Genomic DNA, 10,996 nt, shown 5'->3' on the forward strand with positions numbered 1-10,996 from the left:
AGACAATTTTTTATGTTTGAACAGCAGGAGTTATACTATAAAGCGTGCTTTTTATCCGTTGYGGCTGAATATTAGGTACAAGATACAATGATTTAATACATCCTTTGCAGTCATTTTTATTACATAGTAGCAGGCTTTTATGCACTGCATAATATAGACTAGATGGATTTTAATACACGTTTGGCACAATATCTCAACCAACCTTGGTGCTATTCAAAAAAARTCCCCTCACACAGATGACGTTAGTATGGCTTCCTGCCTGCCGTTCTRTTGGGTGCATTGCGCTGGAAATAGATATATACATTCACAGCGTTGAAATTCCGTTAACCGCATGTAGTTTGTACTGTGTTGCACCGTCATTTCTGCTTTTGAATAGGTTCTTGAAAGGACACCTGCTTTCCCCTTTGTCACAGTAGTAACGTATGTACGTCTGTGACGATGACCTGCGATGGGATAGTACATCGTGAAACGGTATACCAGATRATGCATTGTTTTTTGTTGTTTTCATTTGTTTGTTTTATCTGCTTGTTTATTTTTTCCCCCATGCTAACACTCCTTCATATTTACTGTACTAAGGGGAAGAGTCAAAGTGACAAAGAGAAAGGAAGAGGAAAAATTAAGGACTGCTATTCCTGTTTTTGTCTCTCAGGTGAGTGAGACTGAGGTCAATGGCCAGTTTGAGTCAGTTTGCGAGTCCGTTTTTAGCGAAGTAGAATCCCAGGCCGTGGAGGCCTTGGACCTGCCTGGCTCGTTCCGCACTCGAAGCCACAGTTACCTGCGTGCGATTCAGGCTGGGTATTCCCAAGACGACGACTGCTTGCCTTCAATGACATCCTCCACTGTCACTTCAACTCTCAGATCCACAACAGGTAACAGTACGACCTCCCCCCAAAAATGAGAGAAGGCTGAGAAAACATACTCCTCCTACATTCTATAACATGCGTGCATACCTACATATGTACAGTGGGGGTACCCTTGAGCTTTAAGAGATGCTGGGTTGAATGATTCCGGTCATTTCTTTTTGGCTACTGTCAYTGTTGTGTGTCTCTTGTTTGTCTTGCCTCTGCATATCCTGAGTGTTCTGAGGGATTTGCTTGCAAGCGTGTTACTTTGCACAGTCCATATACATCATTACCCTTAGCTTTAGCTTTCTGATTCGCTTTCTGATTCGTCACGTGTGGTGGTGGCAAAGCTGGACCCGGAGTAGAGGATGGGAGGGGACTCGTTCAAACCAGCCCAATGAGAAGTTAAACCCACGACACACTAYAGTCACACTCACAGCACTTGGCATGTGTAAGAGAAACAGGCCTTGTCCTGAGCATGATAACCTCATTGATATATGTGTTGTGTGTAGAGAGTGTGAGTCGTGTAGGGAAGGGTTAAGTGTGAAACAGAACAGTGGTTGGAGGAGGGCTGTAGACCTCTAGAGAGTGTTAGGAAGGCTCATAGTCTGCTCCAGAGAGGTCTTCAGTTTCCCCCATCCATGCTTTGTTTGACCAGTTCATTACACTAGCGTCTCTAACTGATCTTGGCTTATAAGCCCACAGAACACAAGGCAGCAAAAACTTGTTACCGACATACGGTAAGTCAACAAACTCAGATAGGGTACTGGTTGCACAAAGGAACTTACTAGTAAAGTCTATTCAGAGTGCATAAAATATATTACGTTATTCTATATTGTTGTATTGTGTTGCATAAAACCACATTTGGAGATATGATATAAATGAAGCTTTCATTTGGAATATTAACTGATTTAGCACTTTTGATGTAGCCAGATCAGAAGATAATATKAAATGGTCTTTCATCAGGTAGTCTGGCAATCATGTGTTTCAGGGAGATTGATCAGTTGACCTGAACTTTGACAGGGTTTGAAGAGGGTTCGACAACAGTAGCGCTCTCACCAAAAAATGTCAAAAGCTACTACTGTAGGGCCAACGTACTAGACACTTTCTCATTGAACTAAATCTCACGTTTAGATGACCTCTTTGGTGAAAACATCTGCCGGTGTGCCGTGGAGCAAGGCACTTWACCCCAWTTGCTCCTGTAAGTGTGTCTGCTAAATGACAAAAATGTAGAATAATGTAAAAAATCGTCTTAATAATTGTGAGGATACCAAGTCAATTTGTTGCAATAATTGCTGTTTTGATATTAAGCATTCGGGAATTTGAAGGTTTTGTGCAACATTTTACACACAATATCATCGTCAAAACATCAACATATCTGGTTCCTTGTGCAAACAGAACCACCGCTGCCTCTAACCTAATTGATCTAGTGCGTTTGGTGTATGCCTGGAGGAGTAAAGCTATGAACCCTATTGAAATACTATCATTTCATATGACGTTTTTCATTTGACAATATTATGACCGGGATTAACATTTTTCAACACATTTTGTAAAATCAATTGTGTTAGACCTCTGTATTTGTTTGTTTTCTGTTGGTTTACCTGTTTCCTTGTACAATCTGGAGTTTTTTTTTTGTTTATCTTGTCATGCTCAATTGGGTTGCACAGTCAGAATCCCTCAGCCTCCGATGCGACTGAAGTACTGAGGATCAAGGAAGTCCTCCAATCCCACCGTCTTACCTGCTGAACTCCTTTCACCCAATAAGCTCTCTGTTCAAATTGTCTGCTTCACAATTGGCTCACTAAATTGGCTCTCAAGTGGGTGTCGGTTACTCCCAGCATTTTCTGTATATATTTGTATTTTTTAATGAGCAGTTCTCTGGGACTTTTTCCTCTCCAAATACAGTCACATCCGACTGGGCTATGGAACAGGATATGCTAGTGAGCCTCAGGGAAATAATTGGCTGTGACCTGATGCCTCCATCTCAAGCCATATTGAAAATCTTTTTTACATGGTATCAACCATTTGGTGTCATTTTTGAGGGAATAGTGGCCTTGAAATGAAGTGAATGATCCACAGTATTTGACTGGCCATGCCACTGACTAATAAAATTCGGAAATGAGATCTGAATTCTAAACCGCTTACCAACCAAAACGCAAGAATGTCGAGGCTAGCGGGGCCCTTGAGTGGGGAAGGGATCCTATGATGCCCCATTGGGCAGAAGAGCAGCACCCCCTCCCAATCTGACCAGCCATGCATCTCTGGAAGGATAACCAGAGGGACAGAACAGCTGGATGCCTGTCACAGGTATTTTAATGACAACACGCATACATATATCTATATATATATATATGTGTGTTTTTTTGCACTGCCTTCTCAGCAATAGATAAAAAATGGCCACTTTGATATAACAGCAGGATAGAAAAATCTGATTTAAACACAATGAGAAACAAACAGGGGCCCGAACAACTCACAAAACTCAGAGGCCTTGAATTCCTTGTTCGTATGCATTAATTTTACAGAATTATACTGTATATGTGATGATGGTGCCTCACTGGCTTTTGCGAGTTGTTTGAAGTGTCTCTTTTTTCAAGCGCGCTAAAAGCGACTCATTGGTGGAACTATATGATAAAGCTGTACTTTCCAGTCTAACACATAATGTGTTCGTACCTCAGCCATGAAAACTAGCACTGAATGTTATCACATTGTCACTGTCAACAGTCAAAATGTGAGAGCATTTGTTATAGTAGGTTTGTGTTTTTTTTTTCCTATGAAAGTCAACCTCTGTAAAGGCCATATGTGGCTGGGTTGACCCTTGGCGTGGAAGTTATCAGCCGTCTTTGACTGTGGGATTGCAGCCCCTCCCTGGTGCAGCCCTGTAGGGGGGGGGGGGGGGGGACTTACCCGCCACTGGGAACTCCACATGGTCCAATCAACCTCATGGTGAGGGACCTGATATGTTCAATAGGGTTCATAACTGCTTCCCGGCCCAATGACTTGAGTTGTGATTTTTCATTGCCTTTTCATCTTTTCTGTTGCACAAAAGAAAAAGGAAAAGGAAACAATCGGAAAACACTTAAGATTTTTTGGGGGGAGAACCATGCTTTGATTTAATTCAGAGAATGGTATTTTCATTTGAAACTGATTGGTAATGATGGCTTATGCTAGGAACCAACGGGGTTCCGCTTCCCATGGTGCAGTGCAGTGAAAAGATGGAAAGACTGTGGAGGGTTGATGTTCATTCAGATGAGTGAGAAGGCAGTGTAAAAACACCATGAAAAGCCTGCAGTATGTGAGTCAAAATGCATCGCTCAAGTGGCTCAGTGTACCTGGCTGAATAATTCCTCTCCGTATTTTAGTACGCCAGATAGAGCTGTGTTACAGAGCATTCTATTTCTAGAGACCGCTTCAGTGTCTGAAGAGCACCTCTTCATTAAGTTTTACATTGTCTCTTTTTTGAGTTTGAATAATCACAAATGCATCTGATAAAGGATCACAAATGCCTAATTTGATAAAAGGGTAATCATATTCGCAGGGGATTGACGATCAACAAATCATCTAGCTGTTCACCATTTCTCTATATTCTCGATGCAACCAGTCAAAATCCTTGTTCCATCGATAGTTTATTTGATCTGATATATCCATTGGAATGATAGGGTAGTTGTGGTATTTTACTCACATACTGTATTCATATTGTAGGTATATGTATGCCCACTCTAGGTTGGAACATTTGGGCGTCACAGTTACATAACACTCCAGCTGTTCCCTCCCTTTGAATCTCCCTCTATTTGCATATTCAAATTTGTCTTCCAGAGGGATATGATGTGCTGGAAGGCACTTCTTTGCTAAACGAGGACATGATAGAAGACGACGACGGGGCCAGCTCCTCGGCCTATGAGGAGTTGGAACGTCTGGAGAGGGAGAACGCTGTAGCTCGCAGCCAGCACAGCACMAGCTCCACTGTAACCGCCATCTCTGTCCCCCCGACTTCACCGCCTGCCTACCAGATCCCTGCTGCCCCCTCCATTGCCGCCCCCGATCCCCCCATACCTCAGGCCATCCAGGCCTTTAAAGAGTCTGCCAACATGGTGGCCGCCTTCAACATGCAGTGGAAAGACGAGATTTCGGCCATGCGCTACGAACTGGCTGAGCTGCGCAGGGACGTGTGCGGCGAGCTCAAGACGTTCAACAGCAACTTCTTCAGTTTCACTCAGTGCTACAACATGTGGACGCTGTGCCGTGAGAGTGCAAGTGACGGCTCAACACAGACCGGGGACCGGGTGTCTGTGGGCATCCAGGCTGGCACCAGCGGGCTCGTCAGGCAGAACACAGAGGATAAGTCTGTCATGTGCCAGCCGGAACCAGCTGCTTTTAGCATCATAGAYCTGATGGACCCTCCCCGCATTGAGATAGCTGGGGACTCAACGCCAGAGGAGGAAGCGAGCAGCCCTGCTAGCTCCCAGCCATCGGAACATTCCGCAACGTGGGACAACAAGATGAAGAAGACCCGCAAGCTCTCTTTGGGCGGTGGCCGCAGGAGTGCCAGTCTGGAACTGTGGAGCAGGAAGTACAACAGTGGGCCCATGTCATACCTGTCAATGTCATTCTAATCATTCCCATACAACCCAGAAGAAACAAAACACATGTGTTTCCCCTTGATAACAACCCCTAGAGAACCAGAGCAGGAGCCAAGGGGAAAAAACCCATTTACTTATGTAGAGATCTACAGTCCCTTCAAAATGTATTCATAACCCTTGACTTATTCCACATTTTGTTGTGTTACAGCCTGAATTCAAAATGGATTAAACAGACTTTTAATACAGAAATATCTAATTTACATAAGTAATCAAACCCCTAAGTCAATACTTTGTAGAAGCACCTTTGGCGGCTTCAACTTTTAGTTGAACTTGACTATGTCTGTATCAGCTTTGCTGATTCTTCCTTTCAGATTTTCTCAAGCTCTGTTTTAGTTAGATGGGGAGCAGCGGTGAACAGCAATCTTCAAGAATTTCCACAGATTTTCAATGGGATTCAAGTCTGGGCTTTGGCTGGGCAGCTCACGAACTTTCAYATTCTTGTTCTGAAGCCATTCCAGCGTTGCTTTGGCTGCATGCTTGGGGACATTAAGGTCAATTGCTCTCTGAAGCAGGTTCTCATCGAGGATTTGCTTGTATTTCACTCCATGAATTGTTCCTTCTATCCTTAGCGGTCTCCCAGTCCCTGCCTCTGAAAAGCATCCCCATAGTGCTTTGCATTCAGGCCAACGAGTTCCATCTTTGTCTCATCAGACCACAGAATCGTTTGCCTTATGATCTCAGAGTCTTTCACGTGCCTTTTTGCAAACTTCAGCCGTGCTGTCATGTGCCTTTTTCTCAGGAGTGGCTTCCGTCTGGCCACTCCCATAAAGCCCAGATTGGTGAAGTACTGTAGAGACTGTTGTCCTTCTGGCAGGTTCTCCCATCTCAGCCAAGGAACTCTGTAGTTCTGTCAGAGTGGTCATTGAGTTCTTGGTCACCTCTCTGATCAAGGTCCTTCTTGCCCGGTTGCTCAGTTTGGTCGGACAGGCAGCTCTAGGCAGAGTTTGGCTAGTTCCATATTTTTTCAGTTTCCCAATGATGGAGACCACTGTGCTCTTGAAAACTTTCAACAACTTGTTTTAAACCCTTCCCCAGATATATGCCTCATCACAAATCTCGGAGATCTACGGTCAGTTCCTTGGACTTCATGGTATAGTTTCTGCTCTGACATGTCAACTGTGGGACCTTAAATAGACAGGTGTGTTTCTTTCTAAATCATGTCCAAATGATTTCATTGGCCACAGGTGGACTCCAATCAAGTTGTTGCGACATCTCAATGATGATCAAAGGAAATTGGATGCACCTGAGCTCAATTTAGTGTTATATATMATTTTCAATACATTTGCAAAAATTTCTAAAAACATGTGTTCACTTTGTAATTATGGGGTATTGTGTGTAGATGGGTGAGAACAATTATCTATTTAATCCATTTTGAATTCAGTCTGTAACACAACAAAATGTGGAATGTCAARGGGTATGAATACTTTCTGAAGACACTGTAGATTTTGAACATTAAACTAATCAATAATAAGGGACCAGTACAGCAATTATAAAGGGATGTGTTGAATACTTTGGAATGTCTTGTTCCCTAAGCACCACAGGGTGACTTTCAGCACCCCCCCCCCCCCATCCCTAACTAGGCTACTGTGTATCAAATATAAAAAAGTATCTTACTGTATGTAATCTCTGGTGGACAGACTACGTAAACTTAAATGGTACCGTAGATATGTCATGATACAATGTGATGCATGACGAGCCGCATTAGTTCTGGTGCTTTGGACAAATCACAATTTTGCAGGTGTTAGCATCTTTGGAATTTCGGGAAAGGGGAGGGGACATTTGTCCCATAGACTTGCCCATAACTTGCAAAGACAGAGGGTTGAGCTCTTTGTTCTGGTTCCAATCTCTTCTCTTCACACTATAGAACCAGAACTGAATTGAGAATCTGACCAATTAAGCAAGACTTTAGTTCTGTGTTAACTGAGTTTATACTTTTTGTAACACTTAGTCACCAATTTGACTGTTTGCGATCAATAGGTGAGGAAGATGTTGCTCAAGCCACCTTAAATAGAAGTGACAGTGAATGTGCGCTCTCAACGGTCTTATCTTGTAGGTAAGGTAGCCTATAGAATGTTGCCACTCCATGAGGTGTGGTATAAAATCATTGATACCATTAAGACTAATTGAATGCACAAAATGACCATTTTGGGGGGAAATGTAATATATGAATTGAATATAAAGGCCCCGTTTCTTTCCAGTCTCCCGCCTCTAATCCTAGGTCCTATCYCATCCCTTTGCTTAGACCAATCATATCCTTTCAGATCTGAGAAAAACTAAGAAATAGAAGCTGGGTAAAGGGGCTAGGAACCTTTATGAAACCGGGCAACAGATTACAGAGATAAAAGATACTGCAAATGTGCATACATCTAAATTTGAGAAAGAAAACTGTCATGAAACTTAAATCCTAGAAYTGTTTGCATTAACTGAGTCCATGAAATTCCAGTGATTTAGTGGCTTGTTTCCCAACCTTATTCATTCCAGTTTCTTCTCATGTAGAAACCTAAAACACCATTTTATATTGAAATTATACTGTGAACAACTTTTTAAATCCAATTTTTTTGTATGATTAAATCAAAAAGAAAAATATAATATTTATGAATAGGTAGATTAAATGTAAAGTAAATTCAAATCAATAACCATTCCCAAATCATTCCCTGTGTCATCGTACAAATGCATATTTTTCTGTTCATCTTTGGGTAGTTAATGAAAATGAAAGCCGTAAATCGGATTGTGTTTGGAGTTAAATGRAACAATAGAACATGCCAAAGCTGTATACAACTTTAGTTTTAGTGGAGAATAATATAAATAATCATATTTAAATGATTCTCAGACTTTGCAACAAAGAGATAATGATAATTTAAGTCAGTTATATTACTGTATAATATCTAACATAGATTAAACAATTACACTTAAAAAGTGTAGTTTTCATTAAAAAAAAATTCCTGATTTGACTTAACTTAACATTTTAAGTTGCAAGGTAACTCCTAAATTGTAGTTACCCAGCTGCCTTAAAATGCTTTAAAGTTATGTTAACTCAATATTAGTTGGATTGTAATATACATAAGTCATACATCTAATAATTTAAAGTTAGAGGGGAAACTAATATTTTTAAGTTGAATAAGCTAATATTTTTAAGTGTGGTTTACCCCATATTTATCTAAAATTAACTATCAAAATGAATKAACATAAATCTTACAATTTAATTCCAGTGTCCAACAAAGAGAAACTATAAATAGTCAGGGTTTGGCATTATCTGAGTGCCAAASTATAAACTTAAGTTCATTCAAGCACAATCTATGTTACATGTTTCAACTCTATATGTTTTTAGAAATGTAATATTTTTGTATAGACTTAAAATGATGGCATATATTCCAAGTTGATCTAATTCATTGTGACCATTCTGTTTTCTTACATTATCCCTATATGAGGGGTTAACACAAGCTAACACATAAGCTCGAAACTCTCCTACGTGGTTCTAAATCAAACCAATTACCCTCATGTTGTTTCATTCATTACTCAAATGCAATCACTGTCCTGTGTGTTATATGTCACAAACATCTCATAGATAGTTCTCGTCTATAAGACAATCAGAGGGCATAGTCCCTTACCGCTGCCTCAATGTTTCCAGAGCTACATGGTAGTATTGTACCCCTGAATGTACTAACATCGCCTTTACTAGCTCTATGGAAACCTTAAAAGGTTGAGTCCTCAATTGTCTTCGTTTGAGTGTTCCTAAAAAGAAGCATTTGAACAAGTCAAATGGTACCCCTAACTGCTCATCTCCTTCATCGTCACATCACACCAACATGGCATACCAAAGTCACGGCTGGGACCCATGGAAATGGGGCCCACCTGAAACAGCTCCAAGTTCCACAGCGCACCTGTCTGTGGGCATACCCTCCAGAACAGGATGTTAGACCATAATGTTACAGAGGCATGTACGAATCACAACTCTTAACTTAAATCCCTCAAATACTTTCTACGGATGAGATGGTTCAACATAAAGACCTCTTACTTTTTTTGGGGGGGGGGGGGCAGGACCAAAATACATTACTTGAGAAACAAGTGACACGTTGGAAAGATGACATTGACACGAAGTGTACCAAAAAAAAGACAGATGAAAAGAAAACAGACACAAAAATTCGGACCTAGCAGTTAAATTATTTCACCACCTGGTTACTGTAACTCAATGGGCCCAAGTTCTTTCGCCTTGCAGTGGATTGGTTTTTGCTCTTGACGTGTTACAGTACAACATTACCAAAAGGACATATATAGGGACAGTTTGGCTGAAGGAGTTCTACTGTAACTATATAAAAAAAAAACATTTGCAATACAGGAATACCACTTTTGTTGTTATAGATCCAGATTTCCAAAACAAAAAGGATATTGAATGTTCCCTGAATGTGTCGCCCATACTTAAACAGCTACTGTACCAGTTGGCTGACATTTCCAGTCGTTTCAGAGAGAAAAAATAAGAATGTGAGAGCATCACACAAATCAACCGTTTGAATTTAAATATATGAATTTATTTCAACAAAAAAATATATAATAGAATGGTCTAAGAAACCCTAACATTCACATGTTCCTCTTTTCACTTGGAATGACAAAGAGGAGAGAATGCATCCTTCCCAGCCTGGGGAGAATGAACTCATATAAAGGTGCTTAGTCTATGATGGGGCAGGTGAATTATTGATGTCTCAGAACTACATTCATTCTATGCAAGTCCTTTGTCATTTTCCGTTGTATTGTTTCAGGTTACGTTMCGTTTTTGTAGTTGTTATTAGGTCTTTAGGTTTGTTCCCCTCATACAAGTCTTTTAACACTGGAAAGTACGTATCGTGAACAAATGGATTGTGCAGAGACATTAATAGTAGAGAATATGTTGCATGAAACTCAGGCAATGCTATTCATTTTGGTGCTTTTTTAAGATCCTGTCACACAAATGTTTTTTTATTATTATTGTCAACTATTGATATAGAGTCATATCAGTTAGCTAGAAAGATGTGAAACATGTTTCCCAATTATTGCATTATGTAGTCAGAAATTACAACATTACCCCCAGAACAACTTGAAATGTAGCAATGTGCTGAGAATAATAATTATATTTGGTCAGAAGAACATTGGGAAAAGAAATGTACGTCGATTACAAAAAAGAAAAGTAAAAATACGTTGGTAGAGGCATGGCTTACAAATGCTGTTTGTATCATGAAATCTTCCCGTTAACTCTTTTGAGTAATGGGACCATATTAATTATACTGTATGTCAAATCTGGTCTATGTATTTCCAGTTTCATGTTGATAATTATTTAATGGACCCCTGAGATATTTAAATTTTATTTTGACGTCTTATTGCTATACGGTGATCTGACACAAATACTGTGCWGCTCTTCTGATGTCCAGTCTTGGAGTCCACGGGTTTGGATTGGAATCTGATCGTAGTTCAATTTAAAAAAGATAAAATAGACTGTAACACTGCTTGAATACAAATTCATGTTCTACCCATCAAGAGATTTCCTCT

At 40.5% G+C, this 10,996-nt stretch overlaps 1 protein-coding gene across 1 annotated transcript in view; it reads left to right on the plus strand.

The window, feature by feature from the left end:
* Positions 1–5,452, plus strand: part of dlgap2b (discs, large (Drosophila) homolog-associated protein 2b) — a 71,212-nt gene extending 65,760 nt beyond the window's left edge. Inside the window, exons 4-5 of the mRNA XM_070435921.1 lie at positions 650–869; positions 4,656–5,452. Of these exons, the coding sequence (XP_070292022.1) occupies positions 650–869; positions 4,656–5,452 (1,017 nt within the window). The remainder of the gene's footprint in view (positions 1–649; positions 870–4,655) is intronic.
* Positions 5,453–10,996: the final 5,544 nt, after the last annotated feature.

This window comes from Salvelinus sp. IW2-2015, linkage group LG28, assembly GCF_002910315.2.
Source record: "Salvelinus sp. IW2-2015 linkage group LG28, ASM291031v2, whole genome shotgun sequence".
Classification (NCBI taxonomy): Eukaryota; Metazoa; Chordata; class Actinopteri; order Salmoniformes; family Salmonidae; genus Salvelinus; species Salvelinus sp. IW2-2015.